General features: G+C 38.3%; 1 protein-coding gene across 2 annotated transcripts in view; it reads right to left on the bottom strand.

Moving 5' to 3' along the window:
- Positions 1–535: 535 nt before the first annotated feature.
- Positions 536–13,301, bottom strand: part of chn1 (chimerin 1) — a 36,815-nt gene continuing 24,049 nt past the window's right edge. For both annotated transcript variants that reach the window (XM_079880469.1, XM_079880468.1), the window contains 6 exons: positions 12,739–12,823; positions 4,601–4,774; positions 4,410–4,487; positions 2,944–3,081; positions 2,013–2,118; positions 536–1,231 (listed from right to left, as the gene is read on the bottom strand). In XM_079880469.1, coding sequence (XP_079736595.1) covers positions 1,060–1,231; positions 2,013–2,118; positions 2,944–3,081; positions 4,410–4,487; positions 4,601–4,774; positions 12,739–12,823 — 753 coding nt within the window. In that variant the 3' untranslated portion in view covers positions 536–1,059. The remainder of the gene's footprint in view (positions 1,232–2,012; positions 2,119–2,943; positions 3,082–4,409; positions 4,488–4,600; positions 4,775–12,738; positions 12,824–13,301) is intronic.

A 13,301-nucleotide genomic window follows, 5' to 3' on the forward strand; every position in this document is an offset into this window, starting at 1 on the left:
ATTTACTTGTCGTTCCATCACGATGCAGAAACGCTCCATGATGATGTCACAATATTATGGAACGTTCCATATTTTAAAGACAATTTTCAAATATAATTGAACAAATAAGGACTAACGTTATTTCAAGTTAAATTTAGTATCGGTGCATCTCTAACTTTAATGGATCTTTTTTAATTTTATGAATTAAATGACTCAGAGCACAGTACTAAAAGTACATTTTAATAAATTAACTTATTCATGCTCAAATCAAATACAAAAAACACAGAACCCAAAACATCAACCAGTCATGTTGAGAGTGTAAGAAGGTTTTCTAAAGGCAAGTCTAGATCAAGGATAATGAAATGTTCTTCCTGAACGTGTGTGTCTACAGCAGAAATCTCTGTGTTGGACTCTCGTGTAGAGGTCTGGCATGTGAAGGCAGAACACAGTCAGATCCACCTGACGGAAGGAGTAAAAAAACAACCAAAAAATAAAAACAAATCACAGATTTTTGAAAAATCACTGGTGACACTTTACCTGCAGAGCCATACATATGTCATAGAAGACACACATTCATAGCATACGCATACGGGAATCACAAACCTCTCATAGTCCAGCAGAAAGAGCAATATGAACGATGACTGAGGATTGTCGGAAGAGTTTATGTATCAAATGAAGGGATTATTACGCCTGAACAACGTCACCGTCTTCAGGGCTCTTCAGATAAAGTGTCTCCAAAACTGACAATATCAAATTCACAATGTTTTACAAAAACAAAACAAAAACGGCCGTTTGTAACCGAAGCGCGATCTGTCGGACTGGAGCGGCAGACGAGACGACCATCCCATAATAATGCTGAAGTAGGCCACGCCCACTGTGCGGAGCTCCGCCCCTTCAGCTTCAGCGACCCCCGACAAAAATGGGGAGGAAGACATGCAAGATACAGGAGCGTCACCCATCAGACGGGGGAAGGAACGGTGAGAACTGCTCCAAAAAATACTGTAATACAAGAGTCCTTCATATTCAAGTCCAGACAAAAACACAACAGTGCCGTGGTGCGTTCACGCAACGCCAGTGCCGCTAAAAGAGGATGTCTTCGTTCTTGATGAGTAGCTCCACCACCTGCCTCTGGTAGCGGATGTCGTTCAGAGCCGTCATGGCGTCCAGGTCGGGCGCCCGCATCAGAGTCGGCCCGAACACGATCCCGAGGTTCTCAGCGTTCATCAGGTTATCCTTCTCGTTCTGAGTTACCCTGCACACACACACACAATATGTGAGACAACCCATCTTAAAATGCACATACTCTACCGGTCATGCATTTAGACCCTGTTTAAATTACACCTGGTATTAAGATGCGTTTTGGTCGATCGGATCACAAGTGGACGACACTAAATACAGTGTCCACTTTCGACCAGTATCAGAGGTGGTTGAAAACACTTTAGACCGAATTACTTTCGTAGTGTAAGCGCTCATGTGATCGAATGTGTTCAAACAGCCACAAAAGACCATCTACTGACCTCATGAGTAACAATAATAATAAGTAGCTCTTCGTTTACTGACATTATGAGTAACATTATGGGAAGAGCTCTAGCCAGACTGGATTTAAACTCTGTCGGCTGAAGAGGAAAAATGTACCAAGCACAATGTTCTCACCATTCCTGATTTCTAACACACACTCACAGCGTTCGGCTGGTCTTGAGCAGAAACTAAAGCTGATGCTATTTATGTTTTTCCGTCATCTTCATGTGCGTTCATATGTAAATTACACAAGCTTATTTTGTCCATTAGATGGAAAGATCTGGAAAAACCCATACATTTACCCTCCCATAGACCCTACCCTTGAAGAAATCAGGACAGAAGTGGTTGAAAGTGGACAAAAGAGACGGATTAAAACACCAGGTGTAAACGGGAATGAGTCTCCCTCGTCCACTTGTGCTCCGATCCACCAAAACACATCATAATACCAGGTGTCCAAGGACAAAAGAAACTCCTACAGATGATTGATTTCCTTTGACTTTATTATAGTTCCTCACCTTTTTAGATGTGCCATTAGATAGCGCAGTGTTTCGCAGTGAGCCGGAGGCAGCAGCTTCAGCGCTTCATGAAGAGCCTCCAGACGCTCGTCTGGGTCTGTCAGCTCTGACACAAACAAGCAAACGCGTCAAAAACCCGCAACACTATCTGAGGCATGACAACACAACTCAACACGGGATATGTCACATTATATGAGCTGCTGTATTTTCTGTTCATTGTATTTGTGGTCTGCAATTGTTTCAATCCTGTTAACCAAAAATTTGGGGCGATTTTAAAGTGTAAAACCCTGATGTCTGCGATTACTTTCAAGGAATAGACATGAAAAGTGCATAAATAAATACAAAAATTGGTAACACTTTGCAATAAGGTTCATTAGTTAACATTAGTTAATGTATTAACGAACATGAACTAACAATGCGCAATACATTTGGGTTACACTTTATTTTAAGGTGTCATTGTTACAGTGTAATTATATATTTAAGTACTGAGTAATATTAGTTAACTACATGTACTTACTATAGGATTAGGGTTTGGTTGAGGGTTAGTTGCATGTAAATATGCATAACTTACTGTTATTACTATGGTAAGTACATGTAACAAGGACACTGTAAATAAAGTGCTACCTACATTTGTTACAGCATTTATTAATCTTTGTTAATACAAATCCAGCTGTTCATTGTTTGTTCATGTTAGTTCATTAACTAATGTCAACAAATACAACCTTTGATTTTAATAATGTATTAGTAAATGTTGAAATGAATATTAACTAAGATTAGTAAATGCTGTAGGAGTATTGCTCATTCTTAGTTCATGTTAACTAAGGCAGTTAGCTAATGTTAACTAATGAACCACGTTATTGTAAAGTGTTGCAGGTTTTGAGTATGCAGGACAGACACATCCACTGATAGAGAGATCCGGCGTGCGACTCACTGGCGGCCTCGATGAAGCGCGGGTACGCGTCGTACGTGATGACGGGGATCGGAAGGTCCCTGAAGTACAGTTTAAGAGCACCTGTGATGATGTTGATGTCTTCATAGATGTTGACGGAGATGTCTGCTTTCTCTCCATCTGAACACATTGAACACAGACACGTTTAGCTAACGTTTCCTTATTCTGAGGTTGTGAGGATTCTTGTGCAGTGTGACGCTGCCAGTAATTTAGTGTTAAGATGCCACTAAAATAACAGATAATGCTTTCTATGTGAATATATGTTGAAATGTAATCATTTATTCCTGTGATCAAAGCTGAATTTCCAGCATCATTACTCCAGTCTTCAGTGTCACATGATCCTTCACAAATCACTCTAATATGATGATCTGATGCTCAAGAAACATTTGTGGTTATTATCAATATTGAAAACAGATTAATATTTGTTTGAAAAAAACATCCTACTGTAATTCAACTCATTTTTCATCAGAGGAATGAATGACATTTTAAATTATATTCAAATAGAAAATTGTAATAATACTCCACAATATCACAGTTTTACTGTATTTCTGATCAACTGAATGCAGCTTTGGTGAGCAGAAGAGACTTTTCCAAAACCATGAAGTATTCCAAACTTTTTTTATTTTTTTATTTTTTTTTATTTTAGATTAAGCTTTAGTAATTTTGTTATATGAATTTGTCATTTTTTATTAATTTTAATAAAAAATTAATTCGCCAGACGCGAACTAGACACGTGAATGAGGCGAATTCGCGTCTACCGCGCCGTGCTAAACGCCTCATTCGCGCCGCAAGACCTCCAGACGCGCGTAAACACGTCTTACCATTGACTTAACATTGAAATCACTCGTGCCAGACGCATATTCGCGTTTGGTGTGAACGCACCATTATACGTTTGCGTTTTTCATCTAATATTATAGTACATCTTATTTCAGCTTTATTTCAATTAACAAAAGGGAATTTTGATATGTTTAGTTTCAGTTAAAAGTAACAACTCTGATGGGTACTAAATAAAACAACAGGAATCACTGTACAAGTAATCACTAGAAGAATCCGAAAAGATCCTACTGGATAAACTGAAATTCCTACAGGATCTTTTATAGTCCTAGAAATAATGCAGCGGTGGAAACCTGTAGAGATCATATTGTTTGTTTCTCCCTAACGTGATCATATTCTCTCTCACTGTCCTTATGAAACAGTAATGCTTATGGATACGAACAGATGGGAGGAAATCCTCCCACAAATGTGCCACTTTAACATCTAAGCAGCTCAGAGTATTTCACATTACATAAACCCACAGCTCTATATGCAAGACAAAGGGTGACCTAAAAAAAGCTGCGGTGAGCATGTGCATGCCATTCGTCAGGATTACACACACAGATGTGTGTGTGTGGGCATGTGTGGGTCGTGACGGATCAGTCCTGTACACGATCAGGCGGAACGCCGCTCACCTCTGTCGAACGATAACTTCACATCTTCGATTAGGTCACTGAATCCAGAGATTCGATAGAGACCCTCAGACTTCAAACCTGAGACACAAAACGTGTGTTACAGTTCACATAATGCTCCATAAAAATGCAATAATGTCGTAACATTGGCAATGGGAATAGTTAACAGAAGTGTGTGTTCAGTATGTGATCACCTCGTGACTCGATCTCTCGTATGCACATGTCCACCACCATGGGCCGTTTGGTGTTGTGAGCCTTGACCAGCGTGGTGAGGTCACAGCTGTACACCTTCTTCACGTGCTTCAGGTCCGGCTTGCAGTCGTTTGGCACCATCTTAGAGCACTGCTTATGGACGTTCAACCCGCAGTCTGAGGAACACACACATTTATTCCATTACTCCTGCCTAAACAACACAAGGTCAATAAATCAGCAAATACAGCCATCAATCCAGCGTGCTGAAATGACTGAATAAGTGTGTGGTGTGTGCAGTTTCACGCCGATATTATTGATCCTGAAGTTGATATGCTGTAGTTAAATTAGAGCCAGAATGCTGAGCTTTCGTTCTGCTTAATTAGTGACCTCTCCTGACCCCTGATCAGTGATGTCAGCCGCTCTGATTGGCCGACGGGGGTTTCAACGGTGTCACCTTGGCCGACGACAGAACACGCCAGGACTACAAATGGTGCCTTATAAAATATGCATGAGCAATTTCAGGCCAATAACAGCTTCATAAGCCCCAAAAATAAATCTCTGAGAACCCGGAGGAGTGAAGTGTGTGTTATTCACATCAGAGGAGATAATTGAGGAGATAGTCAAGCCAAAAAAATGGAAATTCTCTCATTATTTATTCACCCTCATGTTGTTCCAAACCTTTATGACTATCTTTCTTTTGTGAAAAATATTTGAAGAATGTTGGTAACCAGTCAATTTTGGTGAATATTGATTTCCACAAAAGATATTCCTCAAAATATCTTCTTTATGTTCCACAAAGGAAAGAAAGTTATGCAGTCATGAGTAAATTAAAACAGAATTCAAAATTTTCATTTAAGTACAATATAGTACCAAATATTAAACCAAGGGTTATTTATATATTTAAGTACTGAGTAATATTAAGCAACAACATGTACTTACTATAGGGTTAGGGTAGGGTTAGGGTTTGGTTGAGGGCTACTGTTATTACTATAGTACATAAAGTGTTACCAAACCAAGAATAATAAAGCAAATAATAAAATAATGCTAATAATTAAAGGAAATAGAGTCCAGAAGAAATGCGAACTCAATTGTTTTACTGCAAAGATAAGGAAATGCTAAACTAAAAATCTGAATCCAAAACAACAAGCAAAATATGTAAATTGTTATAATTTATATCAAATGTGACAATTTATGCAAGAATATCTGTATGAACATTTACATAAGAATGATCAAATTTACATAAGAGCCGATAAAGTATAAGTTTATATAAATTTTTTTTTGCTCGTTTCACAAATGAGCCCGAATTTCAAAAATAACTCTTTTCTCAAACATTCCCTCCGTCTTCCATTGGTGGGACAAACCGATAGCTCCGCACCCCAACTCATGCTATTGGTTGAGCCAATGTTAGGTCAGGCCGCTCAAACAAACGTCCGGGAAATTAACTTGAGAAATTTTAACTAAAAAAAAGATATACATACTACTACTACTAATAATAATAAAATCACATATCAGCGTTGACTTGGTTCTTTTAAACAGCAAACACTAACCAACCCTTCAACTGCACCCATGCAACCAGTGCAGACAGACTCCAGGGCTCACACGCCATATGCAAATGTAGGCAAATTAGCTGATTAATATATAATGTGGCCTCCTAAATGGGCCAGCTGCTTCAAAGCAAGCACCAGAGAGACATGGATGAAGACAGAAAAAAGAGGAAGACTGAGAAAATAGAGACAAGAAGCAGCTGAAAGAGAGAGAGAGAGCTCAGGGCAGATGAGTTCAGTGTGAGAGACACTCAAAACAACGTGACCTGGAGGAGAAGAGAGAGAGAGAGAGAGAGAGAGAGAGAGAGAGAGAGAGAGAGAGAGGGAGAGGGAGAGGGAGAGGGAGAGAGAGAGTCCTGCGGGCGACACCAGACCTCATTTCTGCAACATGTGCAGCGCAAGTCTGTCATAGAGGCTACATACAATTATAATACGAACATGGCTCGTATGGTGAGACTTTTGTTTTTGTAATCAGGCTTTCAAAAGTAAAAAAAAAAAAAAAAAAAAAAAAAAAAATCGGATTTAGATTTATCGGCTAATATATCGGTTATCGGCTTTCAAAATATAGAATTATCAGTTATCGTATCGGCCAAAATTTTCATATCGGTGCATCCATTTTAAGGATGATGAAAAGCAAAAACCTATATTAAAATGCATGTGCCATGTTCTTATAAATATAATAATCATGTTAATTTCATCAAAAAAAAAAAGAGAAAAAGATTTAAAGACTGATGTGTACTGCACTTTTTTTCAATAAAGGTAAAAGCTTCTCTTTTCTTTTACAAACCATGACATTTTCAATCATGAGTATAAAGTTACGATGTCATAAAAGTCAAATTATGTGATATTTTCTAGAAAATTCAAACATTCTCTCTACGGCATTGTCTCCTGTTTTATGTTCTCCTGTCACATGATGACAAACGACACTGGCGATTGGTGGACAATTTTATTAAAAAAAATATATATATTATTTTAGAACTGCTTTTTTAAGAAACCATAACAAAAAATGATTATGCCAAACTACTAGTCTTTCATTATGATCAGAGTACGGTCACACCAAACAACTGAACGCATGGAAGAGGAAGAATTCAAGTCGTGTAAACAAGTCAGGATCATATAATCCCCAAAATATAATCTATAGCAGGCATCTGGATTCATCTTTTTTTAACCTCAAAACAATGTGGCAATAGATTTTCTCTTCTTCTTTCGACTCCTGGAATTAGAATGAAGTCTAATCTAAATCCATGCAAATACACACTTAAAAATAATGTTTGTTTTTGTGTGTGTGCAGCAAAGCCATATAGAAGAACCATTGCGGGTCCCTAAAAGAAGCTTTCAGTGCACAGATCCCATTATTTCTTAGCGTGAAGAATATTTTAAAGAGTGTATATGAATTATCCGCTGACACTCATTGTAAAGACTCTGCGGCGTGTGATTAAAAACGGCCCCTTGAGCGCCTCTGTCGTCGTGAGACTTCAGCCGTGCAGAACTGTAATTATTTTAGAGAAAGAAGAGCGAGGTTTATGATAAGCGGAGGAGACAGGCGCTGATAGAGGGCACGTCTCTAATGCGTGCAGTGTGTGAGCTGAGGTCAGTGTGTGAGCCCTTGTTCATCACAAACACACCTCTGCACGACCTTTACGCCATCGGGACAGATCAAATATAACAGATTTTCAGTGTAAGTGTTATTAGATTAAAAAAAAGGGGGTTTATTTGAAGCCAGAATTTAAAATGCATTATACTAATTGTTTAGCACCATAGCATCACTAATATAGTTTTAGTTCATATTTTGAATTCGATTTAAAAAAAAAAAAAGATTTTAGATAAAAGTTTTAGTAATGTAGTTGTTTGCTTGTAATTTTTTTCAAGTTAAAAAATAATAAAAATGTTTAGTTTATTGTTTTTGTCATTTAAAAAAAAAAAAAATGTAAGTACGTTTTAGCTAAAAATTGAAACTGAAATATATTTTTCAGCGGGGCTCATTTGCATATTCATAGAACCGCATATACTAAATGAGGCAAAGAGTGTAGTTACATTAAACCTATTTTTAAGGCATGAATATTTTTATTTGAGGAGAAAAAAAAACGTTTAAATATGTAATTTTGGTGATCAAAGATGAGTTTTAAGGGATACAATGGCTGACTACAGGGGGACTTTAAGGTTTTAGTTAATGATAACCTTGCAAAATGCATTATAATGCATTCACAATGTCTGCGAAAACACATAATAATCTACTGTAAATGATTCTGTTCCATCAAATTATTAGAAAATGAATGCACGCCCAAGGAGAAATTGCATCATCTGCACATTCATTTTCAATAATTCAATGGACCAGAGTCAATTACTTTGCTTAAGCCACAGTTACAATATAGAAATGCATTTTAATGCATTTATCTAATGGCATTTTCAGGTTTTATCATGTGAAAATGCAACTGGGGTTACAATCATTTATGAAAAATATATGCACATTATAAAGCATTCTGAACATAATGCATTAAGAGAACATGCATGACTTAAAGTCAGTTGTAACCCAGAGGTGTTATAAAGCAAATATCTTGGGCTTTATTCAGGTGTTTTCTCGTCTGTGAGAGTGTTCCAGTCTCCTGAAATTCACACACCGTGTGACCCAGTGCTGCTACGAGCGCTGAATTTCAATGTGTGCGTGTGTGTAAAGAGCTCTCAGCCCCTCTTCTCATTATAAAGACATGCCAGCTTTGTTTTCAGCCTCTGCCATGATGGCCTGGGCCGAGGGGGGTCTGTGTGTGTGTGTGTGTGTGTGTGTGTGCTCTCTATCCTCTCAAGAGGCAATGTGGCACAACATGCCCGGGCACTGGGGCTGGCAGACACCCAGCACACAGCTCCCAGTCTCACTCTCTCACACACACAAAGCAAAAGAAAGAAGAAAGCATGTCAGATCGCAATGCTGAATGCAAATCTCTACATCAAATGAGATTTCAATGCCCTAGTTTCTGGTGGCATCACAGAATATGAGAGAGAGAGAGAGAGAGAGAGAGAGAGAGAGAGAGAGAGAGAGAGAGATGAGAAAACGAGGTGGATGCAAGTAGCGTAAAAAAGGTCTCAGAATAAGGGATTTTGAACACAAGCTGCTTTCAAAAAATAGTTTCATGCATTATTCATCAAGTCAGTTCATGAAAACACATGTGTCACTCACATTATCGTATAAATAAATCATTAAAACATACACAACCGACCAACCACAATATCATTCCTTTAAAGAACAAAACTGAATTCAACAGAGATAATGTGCATGTCTCCTAATGTGTATTTAAAAACATCCTTTTTTGCACCGAAAATACAATTAACGGACATTTTCTTTTAAAATCATGTCTTTTGTAGTAAAGAATAACATATATAAATAGTCTTCTTTCATCATGATCTGTTTCTTGCAGATGTAGGCCAGGCTATGTTCACTCCGTCCACACGCTAATCAGCATTCACATACTCCTCATCCAGAGTGAACACGCTGACCTATATGAGCTACACACACACACACACACACACACACACTCACGCGCACTCACATTATTTTGCTTGCTTTTAAAGTAATGCCATATATGCGTAAATATAAAAATACTTGAACGCTGTATGAGTGGAAAGTACCTAAAATACTTAGTGACATAGATGTAGGGTATAAACCTCCGCATTTGACTTCCTTTGTTTATTATGGTGTGAAAAAAGTGTGAAACTTAAGTTAATAAACTGTTTGTAACCAACAACAAAGGTCAATGAAGAGAACGTGTGTAAACCACAAGCGGAGGTAAAGTAATGAGGGCTACAGTGACGAAGCGCTAGAAGACGACAACAGCGTACACAACAGGTCATGGACCAAATGGAGTTGTAATTCCTCAAAAAGACTGAGGAGTGAAGCTCCTTTATAGTTCTTTATAGTGGAAACAGATTTAGATTATTAACTCTTTCCGTGCCACTGACGGAATTATCCGGCTCTCCGTGTTTTCACTGTTATACGGTAGGGGGCGCTATTACACATCTTCTGAAAGAGAACTGAATCTCCTGATCAAAACACAGGCAAAGACGACGCAGAAACAAATGATAAAGGCATTGCTTATACACATTGCATTTTTTATTTTATTTTTAAAGAAAAGAGAAAAAAAAACCTGATTTTTACAGAGGCAGCCGTCCACGTCTAAAAATCACTATTGTACTTGAATGTTTAATAACTTTTGAACCGCTATTCCAATCGGTGTGCTTTAAAAAGTTTCGAAAAGAGGAGATTCATCGTGTGTATGGTCTCATGGTGTCGTGTTTGTCCGAGTCGGACATTCAGAGGCTCTGTAGTGAATGTGATTGCTTCATCAAGTTTTGATCAGCATTGATTCGTCAAAGAAACCCATGCAGTTTGTTCCTCTGAGCCAATCAGAAATGATTATTGATGCTAAGTCCCGCCCCCATGCCCAGATTGGTTGAAACTATCATCTACTCAACCAATAAACATAGGTTTTGTTTCACAAGACAATTTTCACAATTGTTGTCTCTACTTACTGCTGCACTATTTGTTTGGCGTTTATGTTTATATTGAATATTATTTATATACATATATATACACATTTATATAAATATGCTGTATTTTTGTAATTCCGCTAGGTGGCGCTAGTGTCAGAGAAACTACATGTTTCTCTTTAAACGGTACGGTGCATCATAACAACAGAGCGTAAACCAATGAGAACGCAGGACAGTGATGACAACACATAACAACAGAGCTTAAACCAATGAGAACGCAGGACAGTGATGACGACACATAACAACAGAGCTTAAACCAATGAGAACGCAGGACAGTGATGACAACACATAACAACAGAGCTTAAACCAATGAGAACGCAGGACAGTGATGACGACACATAACAACAGAGCTTAAACCAATGAGAACGCAGGACAGTGATGACGACACATAACAACAGAGCTTAAACCAATGAGAACGCAGGACAGTGATGACGACACATAACAACAGAGCTTAAACCAATGAGAACGCAGGACAGTGATGACAACACATAACAACAGAGCTTAAACCAATGAGAACGCAGGACAGTGATGACGACACATAACAACAGAGCTTAAACCAATGAGAACGCAGGACAGTGATGACGACACATAACAACAGAGCTTAAACCAATGAGAACGCAGGACAGTGATGACGACACATAACAACAGAGCTTAAACCAATCAGAACGCAGGACAGTGATGATGACACATAACAACAGAGCGTAAACCAATCAGAACGCAGGACAGTGATGATGACACATAACAACAGAGCGTAAACCAATCAGAACGCAGGACAGTGATGATGACACATAACAACAGAGCGTAAACCAATCAGAACGCAGGACAGTGATGACGACACATAACAACAGAGCGTAAACCAATCAGAACGCAGGACAGTGATGATGACACATAACAACAGAGCGTACACGGCAAACCTGCTGCAGATCCGCTTACCCGGAACTATCAGTGAGTGACAGATTTGAAGAAAATACCGTCGTTTGGCACATAAATAAATGTCAGAAAGTTACATACGTATAAATGACAACATTGTATCGTGTAAGCTTTATGGTACACCTCAAACAAGGGAATGTATAGTAATTTATAATGTTAATGTTAATTAGCAAATCCACGAATGGCTTGGGCATGCAGAGCATTCGCAGCTTATATGGAGCGCACGCAAGTAGCTTTTGCTTCAGTGTTCTGTTATAATATACTAGAAACAGTGTTCTGTTTCTATTTACTTCCTGAACTTTTTCGGACATTCACTGAAAAGCGCCTATAATAATAATGTTGTAATAAATGGCCATAACATGCTTATGGATTGGGATAAAATTTCATCTGGAAATCTAGAACATCCAGGTATAACTTTCTAAAGGGAAAAATCCAAACTTCAGGAGCTTCTGTTTGAGTTCACAGTATAAATAAAATACAAATAAAAATAAAAAAACTCAAAAATTTTAAATCTGGTAAATTCATCCATTCTCAGACAAAATAAATGTTAAAATAGGGACTTTAAATGAGATAGTTTGACACTTTAAAGGGATAGTTCACCCAAAAATGAAAATTCTGTCATAATTTACTCTCCCTCAAGTTGTTCCAAACCTGTATGATTTCCTTTCTTCTGCTGAACACAAAAGAAGATATTTTAAAGAAGGTTGGTAATTAAACAGTTGCTGGTCCCCATTGACATCCATAGTATTTTTTTTTTCCTACTATGGAAGTCAATAGGGTCCATCAGTCGTTTGGTTACCGACTTTCTTCAAAATATCTTCTTTTGTGTTCAGCAGAAGAAAGGAAATCATACAGGTTTGGAACAACTTGAGGGAGAGTAAATTATGACAGAATTTTCATTTTTGGGTGAACCATCCCTTTAAGTTCTCCTGTTTAAAATGATATATGGGCATATATATATATATGAATGTATGTAAATATACAATGCATATTATAAAATATAATAAAATGAAACTATAGTAATAACTACGTCATAGCATAATAACTATGTAAAAGCTATGGTAATAGGTGAAAAACCTGATTCCCAGGGTGAAGTTTGCATCGGGTGTGTGTGTGTGTGTATTTACCTGCACATTTGACTCCCTGAGCGATGAGTCCCCACATGAAGTTGGCGCAGTACTCGCACCAGTGTGGCCCTCTGAAGGTGTGCACCTGCGGGACAAACACACGACACGTGAACACACTCCTGCTCCCGTGAGCCGCTCACACCTGCTAATAAAGATGAATGCGTGAGTCAAAGCTGATTCTGATTAATCCAATCTCAATTAATCAGAGAGAGAGAGGAAAGCCCTGCTCTCTCGCTCGCTCTCTCCAGGTTACAGCTCGTCCAATCAGACGCGTGCACACGCTCGTACGGGACACACCAGCAACACCACGACCGTCTTACAGTAGATGATGAAATCAGTGTACATCAAACCGACATCAACCCGAGAAGTGCCCTAATTACATATAAAAGAGGCCTGAGGAAGATAAATGATTTAATATTTACAGAGCTGTGGGGATTTGAGCGGTTTATGGAAAAGAGGACAAAGAAAGGCATGTGGTTTACATGATTATCCAAAGAAAGCCTTGTTTCTTATTCTTAACTGTAGAACTGAGTGTCGTCTCTGGTTTCAGTTTACCTAAAACA

Source organism: Squalius cephalus (assembly GCF_949319135.1).
Source record: "Squalius cephalus genome assembly, chromosome: 9".
Lineage (NCBI taxonomy): Eukaryota > Metazoa > Chordata > Actinopteri > Cypriniformes > Leuciscidae > Squalius > Squalius cephalus.